This window comes from Gossypium hirsutum, chromosome A05 (genome assembly GCF_007990345.1).
Source record: "Gossypium hirsutum isolate 1008001.06 chromosome A05, Gossypium_hirsutum_v2.1, whole genome shotgun sequence".
Classification (NCBI taxonomy): domain Eukaryota; kingdom Viridiplantae; phylum Streptophyta; class Magnoliopsida; order Malvales; family Malvaceae; genus Gossypium; species Gossypium hirsutum.
In genome coordinates, this window is record NC_053428.1 from 21,244,186 (window position 1) to 21,257,382 (window position 13,197).

Here is a 13,197-nt window from a genome sequence, read left to right on the forward strand (position 1 = left end):
AGTTTAGACGTCTCATCTGCTCTAAAAATTGTCGGTAGGAACTGATTTTATGTTCATGGAGTAACCATACATACGGTTTAATGGTCAAAATCCAAGAGTCCTACATTCCAAATCAACATAGTGAAACGAGTGAGGCAGACAGAGGAGTGCTCTGTTAATGAAGAACAATCAACCCACCTGTGTTCAACTACAAACAACAGAAACACATACAATGTGCAAGATTTTGGTTAAGGTTCAATGTTTATGAATAAATATGAAATATTAGAACATCTTAATCGCCTCTTCATATCGGGATCATCATTTCTTTCATCCCTTCTTTCAGTTTATAGGAATTAACATTTTAACACTGGGTTCGGTTATACTAATTTTCTCCTCTCTTTCCTGCTAAAACTTACAGGCGAGCAAGGCTGAGGGAGAAGTGCTGGTTTTTGAACATTAGACCTTTTTAACCTTTTGTTAGATGGATAACAAGTGACAAATGGAATTTCTCAACTCTGATCAACTGCCATTCTATCTTCAGAAGGTGTTGAAGGTTCAGCCACGCATTCCCTTTCAGTTGCTGCGGCCTCTTCACTCTTCTCAGGCTCTGCTATCTCAACCTTCAATTTCTGCCATAAAATATTCAAATAGATTCATCTCAATCATCATTAACAAAACAACATGTAGCTCGTCACCTATACAAGTTATGGAGTTGATACAGAAGAGTTTTCCTTCAATATGAATTGTTGTACATTCACCACATATAAAACATTGTTGGAACACCACTCACCTTAACGGGCATTGATGATCCCTTCGACATTTGTGCAAACATGTTTGTAAAGAGTTTAGCATCCCTCTTGTTGCTTTCAACTTGGAGTTGTCTCAGGGTCTTCTGAAGTAGCTTCACCTCCCTTGCAAATGTAAGGAACATGATTATTGACAACTTGGCCATTACAAAGAACTTGCAGATTGAATAAGTTCCGTCTTTACCTGTTTTGGGGGTCAGCCTCAAGAGCTTTCTTGATGTCCATTTCAGCTGATATTAGATCTGAAGTTTTCATATAGGCTTGTGCCCGCCTATATAGAGCTTTCACATTGTAGGACTCGAAATCTAGTACCTAGAGAAAGATCAAGCTTTAGAATGAAGTAAGACGCATGTTTTCCAGCTAATCAACCAGAGCAAAATTTATATGTGATCTTCAGTGCTAGATATAGTACTTAAAAATGCCAGCCTTTGTCTTTAAATTTTGAAACTAATGCATATACCTTCAAGAAGCTAGTGATGACATGAGATATGCCCTCATTGAGAGCTCTTTCACTATTACGTATGCCAAACAATAAAAGGCACAAAAGTGAATATATAATAGTGAAACAAAAGTAAATTCCCAATTTCAATGGAAACAGAGGTTGAACATAAAAGAGGTTTAATTTTGCAAGTTCATCCTTTCATGCACTAATGGCCAATTTCCAAGACATCATTATTACCATACTAACTGGGGGAATCATCTACCATTTCAATCATACAGATTTGTGTTGGTAGCTTGGCAACTCACCTTGGAACATAACTGGATCGCCCCCCAGAAATCACTTAGTTTGAGGCTACATGCTGCACCATTCAACCAGCAAGAAATCCTCAATGCTTTTATTTGCTTTTGCTCATCATCCTGAAAGAGTCCATCTTCACTGACATAATCCACAGCCTAATGGTACAAAACAGATAGCAGAAATTAATTATTTCAAATATACAATCTAGGCTTTGTATTTTAATCAGACAAAATCAATGCTTTGTGATTACCTTATCATACTTTTTTCCTGCTCGTTGATAGTTCCCATCTTTAAAGAGAATATTCCCTTCTTCTTTCTTTTTCCCAGCAGCCTCAATTTTCTCTTGATTATTCAGTTCCCACGGGGCTTTTTCCTATTAAATTCATTAAGCAGATATAAAACACAGCAAATAATAACATGACCATCTAACCTCAGGAACAGACTGACTGGAAAAGAAGAGGGGGGGGGGGATGGGGGATGAGGAAAGAATCCCAAATAGACCAGGATGGTAGATAAAGATTTAGAAGAGAATTTGGACCCAACATACCAGAACTAGAGATCAATGCCTAAGGAAATACCTACTACAAATTAGTAAGGGACTAAAGGAGCTGTCATGTTTAACAAGTCTATAGGGCTACAGTTGTCACCTTAACAAAATCCAACATTTCAACTTCATAGACTAGGTTTGAAGAAGGTGGGACTACAGCAAGATCACGCTCTGCTACAACACTACCAAAACCATACTCAGGACAAATTGTCAACAATGCTTGTTCCCCCTTCTTCATCGTTGCTGCTGCTCGGTCCAAACCCGGAATCACTTGTTCTATTTGTCAAATCGGTAAATAGTTAGATATGGTCCAAAGTTTTTTACAGATCATCTAGCAAAATTGCAATATAAGGTACACCAACCTTCATCTGTTATAAATTCCAATGGCTGCCCTCCATCAACTCCTTTTCTCTCAAATACAGTACCATCTTCTAACCAAGCAATATAGCTAACTGCAAATAAGGAGTAAAGCGTTTATAGAAGAAGCACTGGTAAAGATATTTAGAGCATAGGAATTATGCAAGGCCATGGGATCATCATATAATATATTGGTCGAGTCACCTCAATGAAACAATCCATAATCCCCAACATTTCCCAAACAAGTTGGAAACAAATTTTTCATGTCCAGTTTCTTTATTGCTAAAAGAGCAAGCATAAACATACACCTAAACCTTAAATACCATAATTTTTTAAGCAAATTTACTGTTGACATATCTTACACCTTTAAGATATAATCCAGTACTAATCCCATTCCAAACCTAAATGGAAAGTGGAGCAGTATCCACTACCTCTGAATCTAGTTTGATTTGGAAGAACACAGATAAGATATCATAATGGGTGAATATACTCACTAGTTACTGCAGCACCTTCATTTGCTACAAGAGCACCTTCTCCCTCTTTCAGAATTTTTTTGAATACCTTAGAATCTCCTGTAACATCAATAACAGGCTTGAAAGAGACCAATTCCAGTTCAACGTTCAAAACTGAATTTGGTGGGATACTTGGGAACCCATCAGTAGCCTCCTTCCCCTTATCTCCAAAAGCATCTGGCATTGAACTCAATAGACTGTAAAACTTGCAATATTGGTCTCTTGGAATAAAAGTCAATCAAGATTTGAATTGCAGTAATCCAATTATCATATGACAACATACACTTAGGTTGAACAATTAGCTTGACCTTCTCTCCCCTTTTCATTGTTATAATTGCTTTTGTCAATGCTGGAAAAAGATGACCTGCAAAAAAAGAAAACATGTTGAGAACTTCTGTTTATAAAAAGTTTAATATCTCTTCCCAACTACCATAAAATTTCAACATTCAATCAAAGTTACCATCTTTCACATAAAACTCATATCCTTCTTCAGGGGTTTTTGCTACGATAGTCCCACCGGCAAGCGTCACTTGATACTTGACTGCATAAAGAGGATTTAAAATGAAAGCAATCACTATAAACCTCCTATTAATCAATTTAAAAACAAAGCAAATGATGAAAAATTTTGCAGTACTTAAGAATTCAGAGTACCAAGAACTTCATCTAAATCACTAGGCCGTTCATTCCTCTCTCCCTTCTCCATAATCTTCTTAATGATACCACCATCTTTGCATATGTCCACAACAGTGATCCACGAAAGAAGTTCAACCTCAAATTGTACAATTGAATCAGGTGGGACACCATCACGCCCTTCAGCTCCATAACCGAAATCCGGAGGCAATGTGAACAATACACGTTCCCCCTTCTTCATAGTTGTAATCCCATTATCCAAACCCTTAGCCACTTTACCTATCAAACCCATTAAAACATAAATTAAGCTGAATAAAACAGTTGATCAGGCAGCACCATCAAGATTAAACCTCCAAAAACTCACCTTCACCAAGCTCAAAAGTTATCGGTTCACCATTATCCCTTGTGGAACAAAACTTTATCCCGTTAAGCAAAGTACCCACGAAATGAACTGCATAGTTTCGATCACTGTTTACTCAAAAACTAAAAATAAACCCAAAACAAGGATATTTTTTTTAAAAGAAATTGAAGTCTTGAAATAAATATAATGGAAATCACCCGTGACTTCGTCGCCGAACTCGGGCGTTTCCCAATGGATACCATTGTTGAGGAGTTTTTTCTTGATACCGGAATTACCCAACTCTCTCTCCTCACCAACCTTAAGAGGCGGAGCTGATTCAATTTCCTCCCCAGGTTCCTCGTCGAGGTCATCTTCGCCCTGTACGTCTGAAACGTCGGTTCCTTTCCCTTTCTCTACTTCCATCGAAGTGGGTAGACCACGAAGATTTTGGGCGACGGTAATGTAATGAGTAGATGAGTTATTTGTGAAGTGAAATTAGGAGAATAATGGATGATCAGACAAAATACTGATTATGTGAAGATGGCTGAAGTTAAACGATGTGTTGGCAAGTGTTTTATGTTTCTGTGTGTCGCCTGTGAGTGCATGATTTGCTATTTTTGTTGAGGTTATAGGGGGTGCTTTATCAATTTGCTTTCAAGTTTCTAGACTTATCATTTTACCAGTTGATAAATGCTGTTTCTATCTAGCCCAGTTTCAAACAGAATAGGCCATTCAATTGGAAAGGCCCAAACTAAACAGTGGTGGAATTTTGGAATTTGCTTATGGCCTAATGTCCAATTTAACCCTTAACTTTTACATATTTTATCAATTTGGCCCTTAATCTTTCAAAAAGAGTCAAATTTGACCATCAACTTTTTGAAAAAGAGTCGAATGATGTTTTTTCAACGAGAATACTAACTAAAATATTAATTTTTTTAACATGACAATACACATGTACTCCATGCTAATATTGTTTGAAATTTTTATATTTTTTTAATTTTAATTTTAATCTTTATAATTTTTAAATTATTTATTGACGTGACATATAAGACTATTGGTATTATGTTAGCACAATGTGTACATGGATTGCTATGCAAGTTGCCACGCCAATAATGTAAAAGATTTGTGTTTTATTCATTATTTCCATAAAAAAGGGTAATTTGATTCTTTTTTGAAAGATTAAGGGTAAAATTTAGCTCAAAAAAATTATAGGTAAAATTGATAAAAAATATAAACGTTAAGGACTAAATTTAACAATATGCCTTAATTTATTATGTTGAACAATGCTTTCGTTAGGTGAATTTTAGCCAAAAATTCATTGGTTCACATTATTAAAGTGAGATACAATAGAGATCCAACAAGTTAGAAGCAAGTAAAATACAAAAATACAAGTCGGACAAGAAGCAAACAAAAAAGATAAAAGCAGAGGTTGCACTTAATAAAGCCTTCATCAATGTATCTTAATTACTATAACTCGCCTAATGATATGATTTGTTCTTAAAATGAGAAAGATCAACAGATACCTCAACTCTTTACACTGTAAAAGCACAAAAACAATCAAACAAATAAATAAGAGCTATTAAAACACATAAAGCTACAAATAAACAAGAAAGTAGCCTCATTTCCAAAACATCATATTTGCACCCCAATCCCATACTCATCACCATCACAATCAATGCCTAAAATGGTCTCTGGTTTCTTCAACCCAACTAAAGGTTAATAGAAAAAAAAATCTTGAAAAATGATTGATCAGAAAATGCAGAAATAAAACCTCAAACATAAAAATTAGTATCAAAGAATAAAGAAAACAAAAGAGCAAGAAGCGCTCGGCTTCCACACAGAAAAATGAATGAAGAAATGAGGCATATAAAATTACAAATCTCTCAGGAAAAATGTTTTCTTTCTGATTCATTCTTCATTTAATTTTCAAATTAATAGATTGTTAAATACCTAATTTATTTATAAGGTTTGTTTTAATGTGTAATTTTATAAATAATTATCATTGTCTAAACTTTGTTATATAATTAAATAAAAAAATTATATGCATAATCGCATCGAAGTATTTCAAATAACCTTGAGTACCCATTTCCTGCTAATGCCTCATGTAGAGTAGAAGAGAAATGGAAATGTCTTTATTCTATGTTTCTAGTTTCTACATATGCCTTGACGATTTTCTATGTGCTAAGGGCCAAGGCCATCTTTGGCAACGCAAATGCAATGGGTTTAGTGCAGGCTTATTACCGTTAGGCCTTTCAGATCCCATAGTCTCCATTTCTAAAACTAGACACAATTCTGTGCTTCTTCCCCATTGCAATTATGTGGAGACTCATGAAAGAAATTTCCCACTAAGAGATGTAATTCACGGCCGCAATGCATAGAGCCAGGAACTGTAAATTTATTTCCTGCAATGCCTTGAAATTGATTTATTATCTTTTTTGGCTATCATTGCTGTTGTAGACTTTCAACAACTGAGGTTAAATTACACTAGTCTTGGATTCTTCTTTGGGAATAGTTTTCCCAATTTCTATAATATCTGGAAACAACCTTCTAGAAAACATCTCACAACAACAAAAAGAAACTAAATGGAGGGTTCTTTTTTACGTCCCCTTTACATGATCAATAGGAATCAAAAGAAGTTGTTTTAGTGACAGCATAGCTTCTGCTCCTCGGATACTTGTTTTTATTCACAACAGCAGCAGCAGAAGCATCATTTTCTTCAAATTCACAAGGCTTTTCTTCATCAATTCTTCCCATCACAGTACTGCAACTCTTGGGCAAGGCTTTCGATCCCATCTGCACCCTCAACTGCTGTTTCAAGAGCATCTCCATTTCCTTCCTATGACCCAAGCTCGTCGCGGATGCAGCCCTAATGAGCTCTCTAAGATCTTCATTGTCATTACACGTTGCCGACATTGCACTACTAAAGCTCCTCGGCAACCCTGAGTATTGCGCTGAGCACCCGCCCGAACCATGCCCGTAGCTCACTTTTGAAGCACAACTTGTCAAGCTTCTAACATATAGATCCCTGGCCTTGACTAACGCTTTAAAAGGAACCGTAATGAACCGCATGAACTTGTTATGGCTATGTCTTTTGCTCCTCATTCTGCAATTTTTTCAGGTAGAATATCTGGAAACTTAACGGATGAAAAGTGAAAAGAAAAATGGGGGTTTTGATCTAAAAAACAAGAAGCTTGAATAAAGAAATTCGAGGATAAGAATTAGGTTGAAGAGGTGGGGTTTATTGAGGAAACTAGTAGTGAACCTTTATAAGGTGGTTGAGTAGCAGCTATCAAAGGGAAGAACACATGTTGCTGGATTTGGAATTTTTATCTTTCAAAGGCACGCAGAATTGGACAAAACCCCCTTTGATAACAACATTATAAAACCAGCAGCCGTAGAAGATCATGCTTCAAGTTGACTGCCGCTGCTCTCGATTATCTGCTATGGTACCAACAAAATCAAATTAGGTCCACACGGTCTAGAGTTATTTTATATATTCAATTTACAATTGAGAGAAGTAGTACCAAATCCCAAAGTTGTCTGAGATGGTATACTGTTAAAATTAAAAATCGCACTAATTTTAACGAAGAAAAGGAAATGAGTATTTTATTTTTTGAAAGTTTTAGAAAATGGTCTATAAGAAAGATAAGGCCGATTATATTTTATTTGAGGTCACGTATCTGTTTATTACATCACTTAATGGTTATATTTTAAAAAAGTTGATTTGATTTTAAAAAGTCTTATCTCAATTCTCCAACGATTGAGCCGTTTGGAAAATTAGGTTCCAAGAAAAGCCTACCCGAAGATAAATTTCCAAAGAAAGATCTAGCAACCCATGTGTAATACAATTATTTGTGAAAACAAGAAAAGTAAAAGGAAAATTCAAACTTAGTTTTCGAATGGTGACTCACCTTGGCCTGCAAAGTTTCATATTGATTGTTTCGTGGATCCCCAACACAACCTGAGACTGTGGAAGGAGTGACAACTTTTCTGCCTTTTATTTATTTCATTTTATTTTTATATTGTCTACTATCTAATACTTACATCCGTTTTTCATTAAACTTGCAATAAATTGATTTCAACTTTCGTACGAGAGTAAAATTTTGTTCGCATTCTTTCTTTTATCTATAATATCTTAATCCGATATTTTATTTAAAAATTATTAAAATTTTATAATTCGATTTTTATTTTGAGTACGAAACAATTTTAAAATTCGTAATTAAACTCGTACAATAATTTTATATCATCCTCTATTAAATAAAACAGATGTTATAACTTAAGTCCATCATTTAGATTTTTAATATTTATTTTTTCAACACTTATTTTCAACATTTAATTTTTCAATTTTTCAAACTTAAACTAAATTTATGATAATTTAAGAAAACCAATTATTATTCTTTACAATGTGAGTAGTGTTAGCAAAAATGACGTTGCTAAGAGCAAAAACAACACAATCAAATTGGTGTCTAACTTGATGGGCACTTCTCTAGGCACTAAAAAATAAAATAGTAAACACATAAGACACAATAAGATAATTGCGCAATTCAATTTCTCTATGTCTGCAAAGTCTTAATCAGTGAAAATTTTACACTCTCTTCAACAATTACAAAGTGAACCTACTCAATCATACATATTGTAATTGTTTTTCTCACTCTTGCAATTCAAAGATACAATACTTTCACCATTATGACCACCTCTTATGATCACAACAAGTAAAACCACAACAAATGGTTTTACTATAAAAATAGCACTCTTACAAAAGTATTCTCTCAAGGATAGATAAAGTGCCTAACATTCAATATTTTTTTCCTAGGCAAGCTTCTCGAATATATAGACATTAATTTCGAGACTTGCTTATAATAGAAGATCTAATACAATCCCTATATTTTATTCAGGCTGTAAATTTTAGAATATAGAGAACTTCTATTTCTTCATACTAATTCGTCTTAAAATTCTACATGAATTCTTCATATCTTAAAACTTCTATTTGCATAAAGCCTACGAGAGAGGAGCATAGAATATAGGCAGAGAAATGGGCACTCCCTCTAGCACCAAATTTACAATTTCATATTTTTCAACAATCTCTCATTTTGGCAATTTGTTGAACAAAACAAATAAGGCAAGAAACATAATTCATCTATCAACATAAGGTCCCCTTCATCACATACTTATTAACAATAATTAAACAATCAATTATCAATGCTAGGATAAGTTTGCATCAATAACTAACCAACAATAATTATAATTAAGCAAGTTAATAAAACAACTATTAAAGAAACTAATATCTATATCATAACGAAAAGAAATCGAAGTTCATCTCTAGCAGCAACAAAATAAAGTAGCAGCAAAATCAACTTGTAGTTGTCCAAAAATTGTAAACAAAACAAAAGCTCATAAAAAATCCAGTCCAGATTATCTTCCTCTCAAAATGAGCATCCAACAACAAAAAAAGCAATAACATTTTCACTCATCCTATCTCATTTCTCCCCTTTTTTGTTCTACACAATTTCCAAATTAGCCAACATCGGCCATAACTTGAATATTTGCTATCAAGACTATAACACCCCTAACCCGTATCCGTCGTTGGAATAAGGTTACGAGGTATTACCGGACATATCAGAACATTCACATATACTTAAGCATAACATAATCAAAACATATAATAATCATTCACAATTGTCCCTTATATAGGTCTACGAGACCTTAAACATGCTTCAAAAAGGGGTCGGAACTAAACCGAGCTCACACAAAATTTTTCAAAACTTAAACATTTTTCAAAGTTATAAAGGTCACACACCCGTGTGAACAGGCCGTGTGTCTCACACGGCATTAGACACGCCCATGTATCTAAATCGTGGCAAAACAGGGCATACATACTGACTTGTCCACACGGCCACATGACACGCCCGTGTGCCAGGCCGTGTGAAAATTAGAGAGGCTATTGACTTGGGTCACACGGCCAACCACACGCCTATGTGCCAGCCCGTGTGGTACACACGACCGATAGACACGCCCATGTGTTTAGGCCGTGTCAAAACTATAGGGTATACTGACTTTAAAACTGTAGGGTACCCCAAGGGACACACGGCCGTGTAACATAACTGTGTGTCGCACACGGCTGAGACACACGCCCGTGTAGACAAAAATAGGCCATTTGCAAGACCAATTTGCCACCCTAATTTTGGGTCCTCCTTACATGATCAAAACCAAACATTTTATGCCAAATTCTCAACCAAATTCACAACTAAAACATACATTATTCATGCCATTTCACTAACAACAAATTTCATCCTTTTTAACCAAATCAAAACATACCAAAAATTACGTAGCAAACTCATTCATTCTAACATATCCTTATCTCAATATTTCACAACCAATCTCATGCCAAAACCATAACATTTCCACAACTATATCACATTACCAACTTACCAAATTGGCCATTTCTCACTAGGTCATTCATGAACACATCATATGAACATTATTGAATCACATACTTCATACCAAAAACTCATTCATGTACACAACTAAAACCAAGCCAAATCACATGGCTGGATATACACATTACCAAACATATTCACAAACTTCTAGCCTATACATGCCATCTTCAATATATACATGCCAAAATATAGTTCGATAGTGTGGTGATGATCATCGATGATCCCCGAGCTCCCGGTAGCTTCAATATCTATAATACAGTTAAAAACACACACAAAGTAAGCTTTCAAAAGCTTAGTAAGCCATATACAAATATACTCATCACATAACATATTTATAAACCATTTCATTCATGTAGTTTATAACAAAACATAACCACATATTCACAATTCTCATATAACTCAATTGTTCATAAATCACTTACACATAATACATTTTATACTCATACAATTCATACATTTTTCATATGTCCACATATAAAAACATACTTACCTTTCATTCTTAATCATAATATACATTTCAAACGTACCTGAATTTGGTTACACATTCTCATATTCATTCATTTCTCAAAATACCCTTGAATCGTTCGGAATTAAATAGGATACTCGGAAAGATCTTACAATGCCAACGTCCCGGATGTGGTCTTACATGTAATCAAATATCGATGTCATTGTCCCAAATAGGGTCTTACATGAAATTAAATACGATGTCGATGTCCTAGACATGGTCTTACACGTAAATCATAAGTCGATGCCAAAATCCCAAACGTGGTCTTACACGAAAACACATGTCGTATCCTATGTCATGACATATGTATTCTAACTATTCCTATGGTTCGTACAGGGCTTGTCGAATGTCGTTACATTATCGGAACTTTCTCGGATATCATATATTGAGCTCTTATATAACCATTCATCACAATTCAATGTCATATAAACATAAAAAAATCAATTCAAATATGTTTATTTGTATATTGACTTACCTCGTACAGTTTCGAACGAACGGAATCGACTACTCGACAATTTTCGACTTCCCTCGATCTAATTCTGTTTTGTTTTGTTCTTGATCTATATAAATTCAAATTTAATTTATTCAAACTCACATTCATTCAAATCAATCCAAAAACACATATTTAGGGCATTTTGCAAATTAGCCCTCACATTTTCACATTTTGATATTTTAGTCCCTAATTCATAAAATCACAAAATACACAAAATTTTCTTTTTCACATGCTTAGCCGAATCTTCATAGAGTTCATATACGTCTATATATTTCATTTATTTCACATTTTAGTCCTTCAAAATCTCATTTTTATAATTTAGCCTAAATTACTCAAATTCATCAAAAATTCAAAGATAAAACATATTCATATAACACATATCTTTCATTTTCTACCATCTAACTTCATAAAGCTCACAATTTCATTAATGACATACTTCAAAATCATCATCAAAATCGTAAATATAGGCATGGGCTTGATAGAGCACAAAGTAATGATCACAAAAACGTAGAAATTATCAAAAATCGAATCAAAACCATACCTTAATCAAATATTAGAAGTGCCGAACCCTAAACAACTCTTTTTCTTTTCTTTTATTTGTATTTTTGACAAGAAGATGAGCATAATAACAAATTTCATGTTTTCTTTTATTTAATATATCATTTATACTTAATTTACTAATATGCCCTTAATGAAATAACATTTAAATTCTATTAACTTAGGCATTTTTGTCCATTCATAAATTCAATGGTATAATTGCATCATAAGGACCCCACATATATAAAGACATAGCAATTTGGCACTTTAGCAAATAGAATACATCTTTTGCATTTTACGCGATTAGGTCATTTTATCAAATTAAGCACACAAATGATAAAATTAACACAAGAAACTTTCACACATGCTTAAAAACATACTGTAAACACGAAAAATATTATTAAAATATTTTTTTGACTCGGATTTATGGTTCCGGAATCATTATTCGGACTAGGGTCTAAATCGGGCTGTTACAAAGACCTTTTGTTTATTAATAATCTTCTTAATGGCCTTTACTTTTGCCTTGAGTTTATCATAATGCTTTTGAAGAAAATCAATAGACGCTTGGAGATCTGCAACATTCCTAGCCTTCATACCTTTCAAGACAGGAATGGTGCTCGCAGGAGTAGGCATTTCCTAACTTCCTTCTTCCTCTAAAAAAATTCATCCTCTGAAGCTTGAACTCTTCCTGTCTCGTTCGACACATGTTCCTTCTAACCACTTATGAGAAAATTTCAATTTAGGCACAGTTTTCTCATAAGTTTGTTTTAATCTAACAAGCTTTAAGTCTTGTGAGAAAGGAGTTTGAAGATGAGAGACAGAAAAGGCAGTAAAAACTTCTCATAGTAGACACTATCAAATTTAGTAATTTCATTAAAAATCAACTGGCCTAAATCAAATTCAACCATTTCTACCACTTTTTTTAGAAGAACAACCACTCTTTTTGTAATAGAGTCTTTTTGGCTATTAGGGAGCCAGTTCCTAATTGCAATAGCATAAAAAGCAACATACATAGGATCAAGTGAAGCCTTAGGTGAGAATGAGGCATTTTTATCCTTTATGGATGGGTTGAAGCCTTGGACGAAGTAAGAGTTGCAACATCTAGGAGTCAAATAACTTACCAAAGCACAATTGTAGCGAAGTCTTTAATTGAGCTGGTTTAAAGGAAATACAAGTTCGAGTCCTTCAAGCCTGAAGCGAAAGGCAATGGTAGGGAAGATGAAGAAGGACAAATTAAAAATAACAATGGTATAAGTGGTGGTAACGAGAAACCACATAATGAAAAGTGAGAGCCCAATAACAAATCAAAGGAGTT

The 13,197-nt window shown here is 34.3% G+C and overlaps 2 protein-coding genes across 3 annotated transcripts; both read right to left on the reverse strand.

The window, feature by feature from the left end:
- Positions 1-221: 221 nt before the first annotated feature.
- Positions 222-4,568, reverse strand: LOC107957898 (peptidyl-prolyl cis-trans isomerase FKBP62). Of its 2 annotated transcripts, XM_016893519.2 has the most exons (13): positions 4,129-4,568; positions 3,935-4,021; positions 3,592-3,849; positions 3,401-3,481; positions 3,224-3,304; positions 2,923-3,117; positions 2,434-2,523; positions 2,172-2,347; positions 1,775-1,897; positions 1,533-1,679; positions 970-1,097; positions 770-890; positions 222-608 (listed from the first exon to the last, which is right to left on the reverse strand). In XM_016893519.2, exons 1-13 carry the CDS (start codon positions 4,331-4,333, stop codon positions 489-491), a joined length of 1,812 nt encoding a protein of 603 aa, XP_016749008.2. In that variant the 5' UTR covers positions 4,334-4,568; the 3' UTR covers positions 222-488. The 2 variants fall into 2 exon arrangements, with proteins under 2 accessions (XP_016749008.2, XP_040969848.1); XM_041113914.1 differs by lacking the exons at positions 3,935-4,021; positions 4,129-4,568 and having other exon boundaries at positions 3,575-3,593.
- Positions 4,569-6,526: 1,958 nt separating this feature from the next.
- On the reverse strand, positions 6,527-7,012 carry LOC107960685 (uncharacterized). Its single transcript, XM_016896985.1, has one exon. The coding sequence runs from the start codon at positions 7,010-7,012 to the stop codon at positions 6,527-6,529; it is 486 nt and encodes a 161-aa protein (XP_016752474.1).
- Positions 7,013-13,197: the final 6,185 nt, after the last annotated feature.